The sequence below is a fragment of the Spea bombifrons genome, chromosome 10 (assembly GCF_027358695.1).
Source record: "Spea bombifrons isolate aSpeBom1 chromosome 10, aSpeBom1.2.pri, whole genome shotgun sequence".
Taxonomy (NCBI): domain Eukaryota; kingdom Metazoa; phylum Chordata; class Amphibia; order Anura; family Pelobatidae; genus Spea; species Spea bombifrons.
The window spans coordinates 2,204,978-2,223,310 of record NC_071096.1 but is presented as its reverse complement, the minus strand read 5'-3'; the positions used below and the strand labels follow the sequence as shown (position 1 = coordinate 2,223,310).

Sequence of the window (18,333 nt, the reverse complement as noted above, 5' to 3'; positions counted from 1 at the left end):
ACCTTACAACTATATATTTCTTCCCAGTAATAGGGTTTTTTTTGTATTTTTAAATTAAAAATTCTTTTAATTGAATATGCACAATTTTGCCCCTGTTGGGGGTAATTTATTCCGCGTGCTGTCCGAACCTGTAATTTTTTTTCTATAATAAAAAAAATGTAATGAAATGCGCCAATTTGGAGGAGCCGTGATGGAGAGGAGGCTCAACCACTTAGAAACCTGAATATAAAACAAAGAAAGAGATAGGAAGGAGGGTGAAGGTTATGGTGACATCACGCGACGTCTTTGCTGTGCTCCAAAAAAAGCAAAAACAAAATACATTTTTTAGTTTATTTTCCAGAATTTTGCGTTAATCCCTCTAAATGCACACATTTTTCCGCTTAAATAGAGAGCTATGTATCGAGAGGCTATCGACAATGATGAGATGTTTCGATATTTGTTCTACTTAGGAGCGGCGAGGATCTCGGTGTCGGAATCCTTGCAAAGATAGAAATATCTTAAAAACAGCCTTATAAGGTCTTTAAATGTTTAGAATCCTGCATTTTTGATAAGGAACCTCTAATATTCCATTAAGAGGTAGACAACGTTCTTCCACCAGTGAGTGTGGGAATCTAGGAATAAGGAACCGGTAACTTCCATCATTGTTATTGTTTTCATTTAGAAATTATTTTCTAATAAGCCACTTTTTCTGGTGATAAAAGCTTTTTTTTCCTAAATGTAAGTTTTTCTGTTAATCTCCGGGTGCACTTGATGGAAGTAACATTGTAACCGTGTATCTTTACACACACACACATGCCCCTTTCGCCTGTCCACGGGCACGCACCGTAAACTAATGTTCATGAAAGGGGAGACGCGCTCCCCCGGGTATCGACGTGTTTGCATATTGGCACAAAGCGCGGTCTGTGCCAAACATCTCGCTGACTGACTGCTGCAGATGCTCGCGCTCAAGTATTCCGAGCAAAATCTTTAGTAAAAGTCTTCTGGGATAAACAAAGACACCTGTTCCTCGTAAGATACCAGGCCAGTTAGCCCGTTCATGTATGTTTAATGAAGCTCGAGGGCAGATGGCAGAAAATTGCACCGAGGAGAGGGGTAAGGGGGTGGGGGGGGTGGAGGAGGTGTCTCTGCAACAATACTCTATTTTTACAGAGAAGCCGAGAGAAATTCGGAGTGTTTCTCGTGCATCTGCTGGTTTCTTGCTTCGCAGGGTGACCCGAGGAACATCCCAGCAATTAAAATTTCTGGGCACGCGGCCGAACTTCGTAAAAACTTTAAAAAAGAAAACCTAAAACCCTTAAAAGCTCGCGTTTGGAAGCCGTAGGAAGGCCGTCCTGTGCAGTTGTGTTGTTGTTGATTAGTTCCCGGGCACAATGAGATGGTCAGTGAAAGACGGGACCTTCCTCTTAAACCCCTTGAAATGTCTGAAGGCATCTCACCCCCTCGAGTCCGTATTCGGTTTACATTCCTCCAGGATATTCCTCGCAGCTGACGGAGATATTGTATGAACGCGTTATCCAGTAACAATGGATTAATTGGGGGGGGGGGGAGTCTGCCTGCGTTCCCGAAGGTCAAAAATAACCTCGATGATAGGAAAATCCGCGTTGATATCTAAAGCACCTGGGGTCGTATTTAGAGTTTGAGGAACCGTGGGACCTACGGAGAGTCATCAACATGCATCGAACAAGTGTTTGCACCGCACCGGCGCCCGGCTAAGCTTTCTATCTCAAGCCGGTTCAGCTGGTGGATCCGGGTCGTCGGGGCTGACAATCCACACTTGATCTTCTACCCAGCAAAAGAGATCAAGCAGCCACTGCAAGGAGACCCCGCTAATCTATGACCTCATAGAAGAGCAGAATTCTCTGCTCGATTTATCTCGCTCCTCCTCGTTGCGCTAAGCGCAAACTTCCAGAAATATTTCAATGCATTTTATATGTAAACTTAAAATATTAAAAAATGGGGGCAATACTTCTAGATGTAAGAAATTGTTACAAACCCAAAATTTTTGGATATCAAACGCTTTGCTTAATTTTATTATGAAAATAGAAAAATAATTATTAAAAAAACAAGCAAGGTTAAATAAAACTTGAAAAAAATGGAAAAATGTGCAGATGGGAAATAAACGAATTCATACAAATACTGAAAAATGTAAATATTTATTTTTTCTTTCTTTTCAATTTTTTTTTATGTGAACCTAGAGATATAAACCTTCAGGAATTAGCGCTAAGCCATAAAATAAAGATTTATATCGTAGAATTCCAAGTTTCTTTCTAATCCACATTTCTAGCCCCGATCACCGGTGCATCGCAGCAATAATACTCGGGGCACCTTAATTAATTGACCGACAAGGTCGACCTCTGTGGGACGTCTTAAGATGCAGGTTGATAAAGGTCAAGTCAAAAAAATAATAATAATAAACCCTTTTACGGTATTTTTTTTTCTCAAAATCAAAGGGTCTTTGGGCAATCAGTACAGCGCTGCTGGGGCGTGACGGGAACCTGCTACCGGCAGCGGTTTCTCTTGGTTTTGCTGATGAAGTCAAGACTCGTAACTGTGTTAAGATGACATGGCAACATTGTAGCTGCGAGCCGGGGTCGCTAGTGTTAACGCACAGGCAAAACATTATGACTTTTTTTATATTTCTTTCCGCCAACACTCAATCCTTCCTAAATAAATGAAAAATAAACCCGTATTATTGAAGTTAAACTCCACTTTCCATCATAAGTCATTGTAAGAGAACTTGTAAGACCTTCCATTTTTCAGCATTTCCATATTTTTGTAAAAAACACAAATTCTGCAAACCAAACTGATGTTTTTGTCTTATTATTAATGTGATTCTGCACCATTGTTTTTATTTGTAACGTTAGGAGAGGCTCTGCTGGCTTTGAAACAATCTTTGGGGGGCTTTGACGTAGATTTTGTTAGATAAGGGGAAGGTTATGTAGACTCGGCGAGGTACCCAGCGGGGAAGGAATGGCGCCCAGGTCCGAGCGTTGTCTGATCACGGCTTCCCTTCTGTTTAGCAGGTCCAGGGCCACATGCCTCCTCTCATGATCCCAATCTTTCCACACGACCAGCGGACACTGGCGGCAGCTGCGGCGGCTCAGCAGGGGTTTCTCTTCCCCCCAGGACTAACCTACAAACCAGGTAGGAGCCCGAACTGTAGCCTGAGCGTATAATACCAACCGAAAGACGTTCCTCGTCATTTGCAGGTTTTAATGTATTCAGTGGTCGGGGGTGGCCTAGGGGCATTGGATATGGTCCCTACGGCATATTAAAATCTTTAAAAAATACGATATTTAGAGCATTTTTGTTGGCTGAAACATTTTTTCTATATGCTGTAAGATGTCTACATTTCTAGTTTGAATTAATTGGGTTTTAGGATTTTTAGGCACCCCCAGGCTTCATCCCCCCCAGGACTCACCTAAACCTGAAGCCCTTTTGTTTTTTAATATAAAGAACATGATATGGAATGTTGGTTCCGGTCAACCCGGGGTTAAAACCCTGGAATAGATTGTTGTAGATAATGAATATATATATTTTCTTGTACGACGGGAAAGAGCTATTTACAAGGTTACTCGAGTCAGACCTTGTAATATGAATTCTATACGTGGATAATTGATTATTAGCTGCACTCGTTACAGATGCCACCGTCAGCTGTTAAAGAATTATTTGTGACCGTTAATTTTCACCATTTTTGCCCCCCCATTCTTATCTTTTTTTACCTTTTCCTCCCCAATCAATGACGTATATATATTTTTTTTTTAACGCATATCCATATTCCCACCCTTAATGAGTGTAAAGAAATAATAAAATGCAGCGGGATTAGAATTTGGAAAGTTTACTTCCGACGCAGACGGGGAATGTAACAAGTCGCCCGTCTCTTCTCATTTGTAATTCAGGTTTGTAACGAGTTACCTTAAATGTGTCGAGGGCCGATTCCCGCGATACGACAACTTCTTGTTTTCTGTTACACCTATTTTTTACAAGTAACTCTGCAAATTGGCTTTTCCAAATATTTTTTTTTTCAACTCAAATTTTCTAAATCACTTTCTGGTTTAACCTTTTCAGCACCAAATCCATAAAGTAGGACACCCAATTTTATTTTTTCAATAAATAATATCCATAATAATGTAATAATAATACATTTTTCCTAAATATCAAGCAATTTCTTTTTTAGAAAAAAAATATGTTTTTTTTCCCCTCCTACTGATTAAGAGTCTAACACAAAAAAAATATATTTTTAAATTAAAAAAATATAAATAAATAAAAGCGATCAAGGATTTAAAAAGATAAAAAAAAAATAGAATAACAGAATTGTGTTGCGGCATAATTTTTTTGAATATTTATTTTTTTCTGCAAAAAAAAAAAAAAAGGTGTTTTTTTAAAAACCTTTAGCCTCCTAATTAGAGTTCACATTCACCTGGAGAACATAAATTGGCGAAAAAGCCAAACTTAGCTTTAAAGTCAAAGTTTAATTAAAAAAAAAAACAAACGGAACGGCAAACAAACGCACGTTTGTGGGAAATATTTTTGTGACATGCGCCGATCTGTAAATACATAAATAAACGGATATGCAAATTGTTTTTATATTACATTTGACAGCCTTGCAGATGTTTCTTTCTAATGAATTTCTATAGTAACAATGACACTACAAGATATTGTCATGTCCCGGAGAAAACGGGGAAATTGTCTGAATCCCGAACAATAAAGGCTGTTATAAAATTATTAATCTTTTGCTACCCGCGGGAGATGCCAATCCAAATACAATTTGAAAGGAGATAATTGTATAACAAATGAGAAATACGCAAGCGACTGGGAAGAGCCACTTTTTTAATACGAGGGAAATAGGCTAGACGTCTTGGAAATCATACAGAGTATAATGGGGGGGGCAAGAATTAGAAGAAGAACGGTGCAAACGGTCTGTGAGCTGCTGTTAGAAGACATGGGCCATTTAGCGTTGCTCTTCCTTTAATACACTTATGGGGCAGAGACAGCACCTTGATGCCACCGGCCAAAGGCTGGATATTTGCGACTGTACTCTACTACGCAGGCCCAAACATTGGCCGGTTGTCTTTAACCCCTTAATGAACGGGCTCAAAATGCATTGTTTTCAACTGGTTTAGGGGTTAAGGGGCCATAGCCAGTCACATCAATCATCACTGTCCAATAGAACTGTATGAAATATTCCCCATACCCCTTAAAATACCCCAAAAAGGGTAGCTATAGCAATGATCATCACCTAGTTCCCGCACCCATTTCCGGTTGCACGCCTACTAACGTGCCCGTCGTGCTCCGGCTCCGGGTGTCACAGCACCTCCAGAAACCCGTAGGACAGGCAAAAACAGACGAAGAATTCAAGAAAGCTTTGGATCTGCGTAAAGGGATCCCCTGTCTTTGGCACTGGAGGTGGTGGAATCATCCGGTGAGCGACGCAAGACAAAGCAGGAAAGAGGAGCTGCGTCTGAGCGTCTGCGAGGGAGCTCCAGAGAATCGAGATCTTGCTACAAACTAACACAGAATGTTAAAAAGTACTGATGAAGGATCTTCAATGACAAAACGTTGTGACAGCGTGGATAAAGTAAATTGCAACAGAAACACAAATAACTACATTTGGTCACCTCTTCGATGGAAATGTGTCAATCGGTCACTGACCGGCCGGCTTCCGGTGGCTCCTCGATGTACGCCGGTGAAACATTCGTATTGCAGAGGCTACCAAATACTTATTTGTGTTTCTGCTGCAATTTACTTTATATCTTAAATGCTAAAGCCTGCCTCGTGGCCCCTTCGCTATAATTGACGGCCCCCTCGTTAATAGTTTTATTTCTCTTTCAGATCAAAGCACAACAAAAAAATTACAAGCAAAAGGGGAGAACTTGTCTTAACTTGCAATTTTTTTGGCTTCTGTAGAAGCGAAAGTAGAATTCATCCCGAGACAATTTTTAGTAAAAAAAAAAGAAAATGCTATAACATGTCAACTGAAATCCTGCCAAGACGGTAGAGGAGAGAACATGCGCGTGCTCACCGTTAACCCATTCGCTGCCGCGTATTCATGAGATAAAAACACCATGTTCACATTCCAAGGCTGGCCCAATGACCAGTCACAGATGGACAGCTTCTGGAACCAATGGAAGGGGTCCGATTAGCAGCAAAGTTACCTTGGTTGCTATGGTGATAAGACTAATTACGAAACTTTGCACTGGAATTGGTCTTCATAGGTAATCTTAATGGCATGCTTGCTTAAATTCCCTCGCAGAGTTAACCTCTGCCGCTTCTGCCGAAAGGCTTTCCCACTTATCCACTACCATAATATCGGAAGCAGCCCCTGGCCCCTAAAAAAAAAAAAAAAACGCCCCATAATGTCCTTAAATCCTCGAATGCACCTTTACAAAAAGCCATCTTCTGTAATTGTTGTGGAAGCCGAGTCACCGCTTCTAAAAACCTAATCGCAAATACCACTCAAACAAAGCAGGGCGTTAATAATTCAGCTAATAACGCATTAGCGGGAGGATTAATTAATAATACATTCAGGTTCCGCTCCGCTCTTCTGTTCTCCTTCTATCATTGTTACCGTTACATACGTGAATAGAAAATGCCGGCAATTTGCATGGATAATATGTCGAGGCCTTGACTGTTTTACGGGCGACGGGGTGATATTTTGTATCGCTTTGTTGTCTTAAAACAATGATTGTTCCAAGCGGCTCGCGCTCTGCGCTCCTCTTTAGCTCGCATTATAAAAAGCGGAAGAATTTAAAGCCGGCCCTGAAGAATCAAATTAAAAAAGCATATTTCTCTCTTTACGACCCCATTAAATGCCTCCTGAGTAGGCTTAGCGAGTAAAGATAATGACCTTGAGTATTCTGCATCCAAGACAAACCTTCGCCTTAATCATTATCTGACCGGAACAAGGCTATTCTGTCTGTTATTAACCCCTTCCAACACGGGTACTAAATCCGTCCCGCGGCGAATCGCATTCATTTCACCAAACCGTTCAGATTTATAGGGAATCTACGGCCGGGGCGAGCCGAGTCTTCACGGGGTTTGGCCCATGAGATGACGGCGACTCAGAGCGGGCAGAGAGCTGTATACAGTAATCACCCCAGCGCTGTATACAGTAATAACCCCCCCAGCGCTGTATACAGTAATATAACCCCCCCAGCGCTGTATACAGTAATATAACCCCCAGCGCTGTATACAGTAATATAACCCCCCAGCGCTGTATACAGTAATATAACCCCCAGCGCTGTATACAGTAATATAACCCCCAGCGCTGTATACAGTAATATAACCCCCAGCGCTGTATACAGTAATATAACCCCCCAGCGCTGTATACAGTAATATAACCCCCAGCGCTGTATACAGTAATATAACCCCCAGCGCTGTATACAGTAATATACCCCCCAGCGCTGTATACAGTAATATAACCCCCAGCGCTGTATACAGTAATATAACCCCCCAGCGCTGTATACAGTAATATAACCCCCAGCGCTGTATACAGTAATATAACCCCCAGCGCTGTATACAGTAATATACCCCCCAGCGCTGTATACAGTAATATAACCCCCAGCGCTGTATACAGTAATATAACCCCCCAGCGCTGTATACAGTAATATAACCCCCAGCGCTGTATACAGTAATATAACCCCCAGCGCTGTATACAGTAATATAACCCCCAGCGCTGTATACAGTAATAACCCCCAGCGCTGTATACAGTAATATAACCCCCCCCAGCGCTGTATACAGTAATATAACCCCCAGCGCTGTATACAGTAATATACCCCCCAGCGCTGTATACAGTAATATAACCCCCAGCGCTGTATACAGTAATATAACCCCCCAGCGCTGTATACAGTAATATAACCCCCAGCGCTGTATACAGTAATATAACCCCCAGCGCTGTATACAGTAATATAACCCCCAGCGCTGTATACAGTAATAACCCCCAGCGCTGTATACAGTAATGTAACCCCCCCCAGCGCTGTATACAGTAATATAACCCCCAGCGCTGTATACAGTAATATAACCCCCAGCGCTGTATACAGTAATATAACCCCCCAGCGCTGTATACAGTAATATAACCCCCAGCGCTGTATACAGTAATATAACCCCCAGCGCTGTATACAGTAATATAACCCCCAGCGCTGTATACAGTAATATAACCCCCCAGCGCTGTATACAGTAATATAACCCCCAGCGCTGTATACAGTAATATAACCCCCCAGTACTGTATACAGTAATATAACCCCAGCGCTGTATACAGTAATATAACCCCCCTATTGCGTTATACTCCTGATGTCTGCAGGCTTGGAAGGCATTGTTTGAAAGACTTTATGGCAATGCTAATGAAGTCTTTTCGTGCACAGACTTTAATTAGTCATGGTGTCTGGCTGTTTGATTAAGACTGAGCCATTCTATTCCTTCCTACAGGCGGCATAATAAGGATTCAGGGGGTTTGCCTGGTAGATTGGAGTTCCTTTAATAGTAAGAACGCTGTCATTTTGTGGCGTAGTATATAGTGGGGTGCGGGGTCCGGTGGCTTCTTCGCCCCAAATTTCATGTACAAATAACTCTACGATAAACGTGCAGACATTGGCGGTATTATGTCCACCCCCCCCCCCGTAGTAATTTTGTTAACATTACATTTCTCCGAATTCCAACGATTAACAGTATAAAAAAAAAAAAAGACTGATTATCTTACAGAGGAATTTTGCCTGGAACTAACAAAAAGAGATAAAACGTAAGGGAGTGGCAGAGGCGCGTCGGCCAAACGCATTCGCCGCTCGCAAGAATATCTTTAAAAATCATTTAAAGAACTGCGGCAGCTGGGGTAGAAAAATACCCCAAGGGCATTAATTCATACCTTTCAACAATTTTAAGGGGTTAACCCTTAATGCATCTGCTTCGAACTGCATTCTGTGCCTTTGGTCTGAGAAGCGTTCCTGGTTATTTGTTTTCTTACCAGGGAACCTAGGGGTGCAAACTGAAATATTAACCCCTTAATAGCCCATCACAAGGATTCCATTGTAATGACTCAATAATGGTGGCAACCACCTACACGTAAGGGGACCTCACAAGACCTCCGTCCCCCCTGAGTCATGCTCACCCCAAGAGCAGCCCTGATGATCTTCATGGACTTGTCAGGAGGTTAAAACAATCTGAACAAAGTCACCTGTATTCAAGCAGGGATTATAGCTGTTTTATAGTAGGGAGAAAAGCACCAACTGGGATGCTCATATTGGCTCATATTGGCCCTGGGAATCTGCCCATTCACCCCAGACTCTGAAACTGGGGTAAAAATCCTGATAATCTGCCCATTTGCCCCAAAAGTCTGAAATTGGGGTAAAAACCCTAAGGATCTGCCCATTCACCCCAAAACCCTGAGACTGGGATTAAAACCTTAAGGATCTGCCCATTTACCCCAAAACCCTGAGACTGGGGTAAAACCCCCTGATGATCTGCCCATTCACCCCGAAACCCTGAGACTGGGGTAAAAATCCTGATAATCTGCCCATTCGCCCCAAAATTCTAAAAATTGGGTTGTAAACCCTGAAAATCTGCCCAATTCACCCTGAGACCCTGAGATGAGGATAGAAACACTGAGACTCGAGGCAAACCTTGACCATTCAGTGAAGACCTACCCATACCGAATCGCTTATCCCTGCCCATTAATGCCACACATATAGTCAGTGAGCCTCCTCTCTGGAGATACACGCTCTATAAAACATGCCGCAGACACCTTAACGCGCATGGAACAGAACATGTATCATTAAAATGTCTTATAAACCGCTGAACCAACAGCCCTAACACACTCTGCATGCGCTCAGGTGATTAATGTTACATTGGTTTAAGGTGATGGGTTCACTTTAAGTCGCGGCTGTATTTCGGGGCAGGGTGCGTGCGTTGTCAGCTCCCATTGTCATAGAACCTGACAGCCCAGACCTGCTCGCTGCGCACGGGGCTGAATTACCCGGATTCCTTTATTGTTTTATGAGAATAATGTGTGTTGGGACACGCCGCGACCCATTCACGGCACAATCCTTCCAAAATATCCGGGGAGGAATCAGAAAACGCTCTTCAAATCCGCAGCAATCATTCCCGGTGTGTAGATACCATGCACCACATAGCCTATAGACAGAAAGACAGTCATTTCTACTGGGAAACAAAGAAAAAAGGTCATTATGATAAAAATTTACATAAATCATTCAATCTTGTCTTTTTGAAAAAAAATATTGTGTTAAAAAAAAATGTGCAGCGCTTTTAAAAATATTTTAATAAATATTTGCACATAAATGTCATATTATAATGCGTAGAAAATCATATGTAAACACTGCCAAGTTTTATGATTCCTGCGCCAGTTCTAGAATATTTATATATATATTTAAAAAGATCAATTCTGACGATTTCTTGCGACGGTGTCTTTTCATATTTTTTTTTATTTAGTTTTGTTTGTAAAAATGGTATATAAGTTAAAAATGCTTCTATACACACATTTCATACATATACAGAATATATACAGTATAAATAAATATATATAATAAATAAAATATAATAAATATAATATAATATATATATATATATATATATATATATATATATATATATATAATGAAATAAAAATCAAATAATAAAAAATAATAAAAAATGTAAAAAAAGATTTAAATGAAAATAAAAGTCATTTTCTTGTTTTATACATTTGTTTAGATTTACCAAAGGAAAAATTACAAATGTAAAGCAAACTAAAATCAACCTCATGGAAGGAAGAAAATAGGATCGGATATTTTGAATATTGCTCGGTGGGACGCCGGCACAATATAGTGTTAGTAAAAGCATTGTAGCAGATCGCCACATGCAATCAGAAGCCAATTGTTAGTGGACTGTATGCTGGCCCACACTGTGCTCAATGGTCTGATGAGGTATTATGGATAAATGCAAAGCGCCGGCACGATCCGGAGCATACATTTTTTTTTTCCGCTTATCATTAATGTTGACTTGGTCGGCTATCACCTCATGCAGTAACCACTGAAAGCAGTGCAAACTATTTGTGTAGGTAATGGTTTTCTGCTTTGTTAAGTCCCAGCACACAGGAACACCAGGGGCAAGAGAGAAACGTGGCGGGGCGGCTCATCCGCTTATGTTCCTCGGTGAAGGTCGTAGATCTTTCTCCTCTTGTACTCAAGAAGAAGGTTCTACGACGTTTAGATGTATGATGTCAGCCTCGGTGTTTGATTTTATCATGCGATACAGTATCCATTTCCATTTGTGATGCCAACCTTTGACTTTGTAGCAGTGGTGGCACCATGTCCTCCATGTCTGATAGTCCACCGCATCTAAAGGCCATTAAGGTTTCTCATCGGGCAATTTTGATTCTGGGAATTATATTCATTTAAAAAGAAACTTGAGAAATTATTTTATTGTTTGGAAGCTCGGTGGGTTCTCGTATCTTTCCATGTGGTTCTTCCCCTCGCTAGAGTCTCTGACCGACTTCCAACTTCCACCTCTTATCAGAGCCCATGGACTAAAAGGAAGAGAAGTCATCAAGGGCAGTTCCTGGAGCCGCACATTTGTTTCGGCTCGTGCCCACCTCATCTTAGTTACACCTATGGAGGTCCTGTTAGACCTTTAGGAGAAGGCAGCTTGAGCCAAGCTCAATAAAGACCGTACAGCCCCTGAAGAAGAAGAGTAAAGAATGTTTGAGAAGTAATAACAATTATCCAACCATTGTTAGAATTTTCAGAAGGATCCCTTCCGAGTTGGCAATTGAACTACATCAGCGATGAGGAACTTTAACTAACGTGAAGCGTTTATGATATATACATATTCCCAGAGCTCGGGGCTCAAGGAGATCCTTAATACAAGAATAAGCACCCCAGAGCCCAAAGTGTTCATACGGTGATCTTATATTCCCCCTGGTCTTCTCATTGTACCATTGGTTGTCCCCAAAGCCAGTAAATCATTTGATACATAGTTACCAAGTCCATTCTCAGGCATGATACTTTGTATACCAGTGACACTCTATGCCACCCCAGGTCCAAATCTTATTGGCTGATGGGTTAAGGGAGTTTCTGTTTTTACCTAATTCTTTGTATCCAGATCTCGATGATCCGACAATTTAAAAAGCGTCATATCGCAAAATATTACCCTTTATTAAAATTGATGCTATGAGACAGATGGGTTTAGTGTTTATTGTACAAAAACCTGAGGTTTTAATAATTCCGCCCCAGTTCGGCCAGCACTGCTCCAAATGGAATCCGTTCTTACTTCTTAATGCTCTATCACCATCACGAAACAAAAAAAACCTCAACCAATAGGATTTTTCTAAAAGGTTCCATAAAGCAATTCCCTGCTCGTTTTAACCCTTTGTTTGACAGAAGGGGTACGAAATGCACTCAAAATGATAAACGAGTCAAGGGCCGGAGAGAGACTCGATTAAATGATAATTATCACGTAATGTGGCCATTAATCATCCTAATTCGCAGCTTCTAGGTATTCCTGTCTGTTGGCGATGCACATGAACTGTATTTAACAAAGTCAGTGTTCTTTGGGAGAAAAAAGTGCATTTTAACCCTTTTAGTGTCTGGAATAAATATGCAAGAAATTCAAAAGCATTTTATTTTTTTTTCCATTTGCTTTTGGAGGGAACCTATTCGGTAGCCAAATGTTAGTATAATTATAAGGTTTTGTTTTTAGTAGTAATTTGGCGATTAATGTGTGATGTCATACATTGGTGAGAATGCAAAGAAATTCGAAACCCGTTATATCTTATTATACAGTACATTTTTCTTGTATTTTCTTTTACGATCACTATAAGCGCTGTTTAGATGAGGAGTCCCTTGAAACACGGCAGCTCTGCCAGTCTCGCCCCCGGCTCGGCGCATGAGCGTGCAATCTAACGTAATGCCGTGAGCTTTACCCAGCACAACCTTTTGTTTTTGCAGATGTGAGTTTGCCGCCGCGGATCAGAAGCAATCAGAGCTCTGTTCCCACTTGTTTTTCCGTCGAAATCTTTAAATGTCTAAACCTGTACGCATTGTTTTCTCCTCGACAGGTGATAACTATCCTGTGCAGTTCATTCCATCTACAATGGCAGCCGCCGCCGCTTCTGGTCTCAGCCCTTTGCAGCTCCAGGTATGTGCCAAACAACCAAAAAAATATGGGATCCCTGCCAGGGACTTGTCACGGGGAAATAACTAAGCAGCTGTACGCGGAATATTGTTTTCGGGGCTAGAATGTAACGTAGAAACATAGACTTTGCTGACAGGTCGGCCCTATTCGGGGCCGATCTGCCGGCGGGTTCTATGTTACTTAAAATTGAAGTTAAACTTTATTAGAGTTAATGTCGGGTGCTGGACATGCGCGTAGTTCCATCTAAGTTTAGCCGATTGTGTGAAGGGGACAAGAGGGAGAGAAAACCCGAAATGCTATGAATAGCTCGGTAATCCCAGCAGATGGCGGGAGGTATTACTGAGCATCAACAGCCCCGACCACAAAATGGGTTTTATTTATAGAACATTTATAGAACGTTACACAAAGTTATATTGTATGAATATTATCGTGGTTTGTTTATTTTTTTGCGCCGATACACTATATGGCGGCACCACCACCCTTCCCACAGCACACCTCGGTCCTAAATGCCGGGTTATAAGAAACGATGTCATACTGAGACGCTCTGCTTTTTTAAAGTGATTTGGTGCCGGGGGGGAAGTAAACTACGGAGGCTCGGCCAACTCGCCATGGTCCTCCGCTGTGTTAATAACCACCCGGGGAATCAGGGGAAAGATACGGGGAGACCCCCCCCTCGAAAAGTAGGGAATCAGGGCAGATAACAGAGACGCTGCGCCAAGACTGATGTTCGTTTCATGTATGACTCCTGTTAGTCCTCTCTATGTGCGACGCCATAATCGTTCTAGGCTACGACACACGCTAACACCAAAAAGGCCGTTAATTCCGCTAACAATACATAATATATAGCATCTTCACCCGCATAAATCCGAAGGAACATCAGACGTGTGCTTTGCTCAGCTGTATTAGAGCCGCTTTCTTCGGGGGGGGGGGGGCTGTGAGTTATGGGACAAGGCAGAGAGCGCTTAACGGGACACGTCGCGTAAATAAAACCCCCATAACCCCCCCACGTTCCGACGCAAACCTTTTACACAGGAACATTATTCGGGGATGACTTATATCTTCCAGGGGTTTTCTTTGCATGTATAATCGAGCCGCCATTACCCCCCCTGCCCCCCAAAGGGTTAATGCCGCTTGCTTGTAGTCGAGGGGTGTTAAATCAGCGATGCTGACGGATATACCTGTCCTTTCTCGGGATTATTAAATGGCGCGCGAGTCCCTTCGACAAACACGGCGAGTCTGAGGATCACACAGCCCAAGCCGTTCTAATTAAAATATCTCCGTGTGTCAGCAGATCGGTTAATGCATTATTTGAATCCATTTATTTTGTTTATGAAAACGGTGACATATGTTTAGATTGTGAAATATATGAGGCTTAAAAAATCACTTTATTGGAGGAAAATGAATCTCCTTCAATGCGATCTCCGCTGCTCGGCACGGCTGCCAGTCTTAATGACGCTTAGACACACTTAAACGCTTTTACCCCGTATAATTTGCAGCGGCTAAACCAAAGGTAATATGCGGCTTTTAACCCCGTCATTGGTGCAAACTAGAGGCTTATTTCAAGGGTTCGTAGTGCCGTTGGAAGGCACAGCTGCCAACAGTCTTGAGTTTTCCAGGACAGTCCCAACCATCTTATTTTATTGGGATAGTTCCCGCTGCTTCTATACACATTATAGGGCTGTGGAGCCCTGTGATACCCTGTTTACTTAGCAAAACATTCTGAGCTACAAGAAAAGAAGGGGCATCAGGGGAGAAAGAGGGGCACAGGGGAGGAAAATAGGGCTATAGGGAGGAAAAAGGGCTGCCAAGGAGGAAATAGCGGCATCGAGGGAGGAAAGAGGGCACAAGGGTTTGGGATTCATAGAAAGACTTGCCAAACTAAAGAAGGACACCCGGGAGGTAGAAAAAGGTATCAAACTCCTGGGTATCTGCTCCGGAACACACATTAGGGGAGGAAAGAGAGGAACAGGGGTTTGAGGGACTGGGCAAAGTCAACAGGGACACTTAGCTAGTATAAAAAGTATCACAAACTACTTTGCACTTTTTTCAAGCTGAAAAGATCCATGTTTGACATAATTATATATAAACACTTTGTCGCAGAGGGACTGGACAAACTGAGCAGGGACACATGGTACGTATACGGTAGGCTGCTATATTTTAAAGCAATAAGTATTTTAAAGAAAGTATTCCTTCTTTCTCCAAAAAACTAAAAGTATGCAGGAAAAAAACGTAAAGAATTACTGATAACGTCTACTAGAAATGTTATCATTTTAGTGGAATTCGATTTTTTTTCCTTTTTCACCTGATTTTAAGAAAATATATATTTTTTTATGATTATTTTGTTTATTATTATTTTTACCCACCGTAAGAATAAGTCGCCCCCTTTACAGCGGGTTAAATCCGGACCCCCGTATTAAGGCATTTTCTCCGGAGATTGTGTTAAATAGCGGGCAGGGACCTTCAGCCGCGAAGGGGTCGGAAAATCGCTACGCCGGGTTCTTAGCTGCGACGGAGGGCAATTTGTAGAACAGCGGGTAGATGTCTGGGTCAGCACTGAAAGCGAAGAGCTGTCAGCGGAAATTCCTGCGCAAGATGTTATTTCACATAAACCGGGATCTTGACAGATTGCTCACTTTGCCGAATCACAAGAGAAAACAAGCGTAACATTGTTACCCGCGCAGGTTCTGTCTTCATTAGCCTCGGAGAGCGATTTTTATCGAGACCTGGAAGCTCCGTGTAACTGTGATACAAGGAAATAGCTCTCATTATGCTAGAGGCTCATTAACTAAAGCGGTAACAATGTAACAATGTCTTAGTTTTACTTTACCGAGAAGGTGGTAGATAAATGGAACAGCCTCCCAGCAGAAGTGGTAGAGGGTAATACAGTGAGGGGATTAAACATGCATGGGATAGACATACGGCTCCTGAATCTAAGACGAGACCAACGACTGATTAAGGTTTGAGTCTTTACAGCAGGAGAAAAGCATTTTATTATGTGGGAAAGGGTTAAAAAGGGGAGACTGATTGGAAATAAGGGTTTGGTGATCGCAGAAAATGTATTTATCAGAAAAAGAATACAGAGAAAGCTGAAAACGACGAGAAAAGTGGAAATACACCCAGAAAAAAAATCTTAAGTGAGACCTGATATCATCTGTGATTTTGAGGATTTTTTTGGAATAGAAATATAGAGATTCTGTAAAATTGTTACACCTCGAAAAATATTCAGTTTCCCAGAACCCTATCGTAACCAGAAATGGACCAAAAAAAATACCAAAATGTGCTAATTTGCTTAAATTATTATTTTTCCTGCTTTGAAAAAAGTAAATCAAGAAAAGCAAATAAATATGTATTTTTATACCAAAAAAAGCCTCTGCATAGGAATTTTGTGTAAATCAAAAATTCTCTTTAATATATTTATCTTTATTTTGAAATTTAAATACGCAGAATATCTCTCTGAATATCTTCCTCTTTAAAGATTTATATAAAAATCATTCAGTTTGTGTAAAAGTCTAGGATTTGTTATTTGTATTATTTCATTTATTTGTATAGCACCAACCTATTCCACAGCGCAGCACAAGCATATAAGATCAGTTACTCTGGACCGACAGTAAAACCGGTGAATAGAGCTCATTTTCGGGACAGTAGTTAAAATGCAGCTCAATGGATGCCCCCTCCCCCATTATTGAAGCACAATGATTTATTGTGAAGACCCCTGGGGGGCCACGAGTCCAGAAAAAGCCCCCCCCAGCCCCAAAATGATTATCGGTGGGTGGTAGAGGCGCTCTCATTTACTTTCCATTGGGCCCCAGTCAGAGGGCAATTGTGCGGCTTTTGGCGGTTATGGTAATTGGCAGTAGTTTACCCAAATTCTGTCGTTCTGACGCCGCTAGGCGCTTATCAAAGGATGTGAGAAAACAATTCCGAGGGCCGGCGTCACGGCGAGTGTCCGGCCAACTGTTTCCAGCTCGTGGAAATCCTACATTAACCGTCTCGCCGGTGATTGAGCAGGCCTCGGCCCCGGCCTAGAGCGATAATGCTCCGCTCCGCGGGGATTGGGAGCTATTTTCATATCCCCAGCAGAGAAAAAAGATCTATTCTACTCTACGGGGTTTTTCTTTTTTTTGGCCAATTTCCTCGTTCTTTCTCGAGATGTTCCAAACGGTCTCTTGTTAATTTGGTCGGATTAGGAACGATCTTCTGCTCTTAGCTCGCATTTCGCGGAAATATTTCGATTCCCTTCTTTTATTTTTACGTTTGTGGGTTTAGGCAGCCAATCAGAAATAGCCGCCATTCTCATCTCTGATTGGCCGAGCAGTGTTCTAATTTGGAACACTAATATAGTTACATTTTATTCCAGTCCGATTGTCGTATTGCGTCCCCCCCCCCCGGATGGTTTGTGAGGATAGTTGTCTAGTAGAAGGTCTGACCAAGCCGAGACCCTTGAGGATCCTTCGCGATGCCTGCGCAAAGACCCCAAAACACAAAGAAATAAATTTATTGGTGTCGTCTGAGGGGGGGGGTCTCTGCGGAATCGCTTCTTACATGTGTAAAGGGGAAAAAATCACTTTAAAGGGACCACTCAGCTGTCACATGCATTAAAGTGCCGGAGCGTCCCGTACTTCAGAGTATCCATAAAACTTTTACGAATATCTCCACATTTTACCTTTTTTACACTAAAAAAAATTCTACTTCTGTAAAATGATCCAAAAGCGCGCCCAATTATTCAGCTCTTTTTATTTTTTTACGTGATTGGTTACAAAGTTATTATTATTTAATGGGCAGAAACGTTTTATCGGGGGGACTGTCCCTCTTTTTCTTGCTTCCCGCACAATATGGCTTCCGAGACGAGGCGATGCAGATGCCGAAAGTCCGTTCACTTCGCGCGGCTTCCTTTCATTTTTGCTAATCGCGTACTTTTGGCCAAAAACTTTGCCTTTTTTTTCCTGACGATTACCCAAGCGGTGTTATTAATCGCCGCTCGCTCCGGCGCCGGCCAACGACCCAGCCTTCCCTCGGAGATACTTTGTCTCCACCGGGCTCCTGCATTTGTATCTCTGCAGCGATCGGCTCGGCGCTGATAAAGAAAAGACCGCCGAGGAGCTCTTTGAAGAACGAAGCCCTTGGTTAGCCAATAAACCTAATGACTGCTAAGGAGCTGTCTGCGCGCAGGTGAATCGCTGGACGGGAGAAGACGACAGCCGCAATTGATGGCTT

The 18,333-nt window shown here is 42.1% G+C and overlaps 1 protein-coding gene across 8 annotated transcripts in view; it reads left to right on the top strand.

Moving 5' to 3' along the window:
- Window positions 1-18,333, top strand: part of SOX6 (SRY-box transcription factor 6) — a 231,865-nt gene that overhangs the window by 173,461 nt on the left and 40,071 nt on the right. For all 8 annotated transcript variants that reach the window (XM_053449751.1, XM_053449746.1, XM_053449750.1 and 5 more), the window contains 2 exons: window positions 3,024-3,144; window positions 13,043-13,122. In XM_053449751.1, the coding sequence (XP_053305726.1) occupies window positions 3,024-3,144; window positions 13,043-13,122 (201 nt within the window). The remainder of the gene's footprint in view (window positions 1-3,023; window positions 3,145-13,042; window positions 13,123-18,333) is intronic.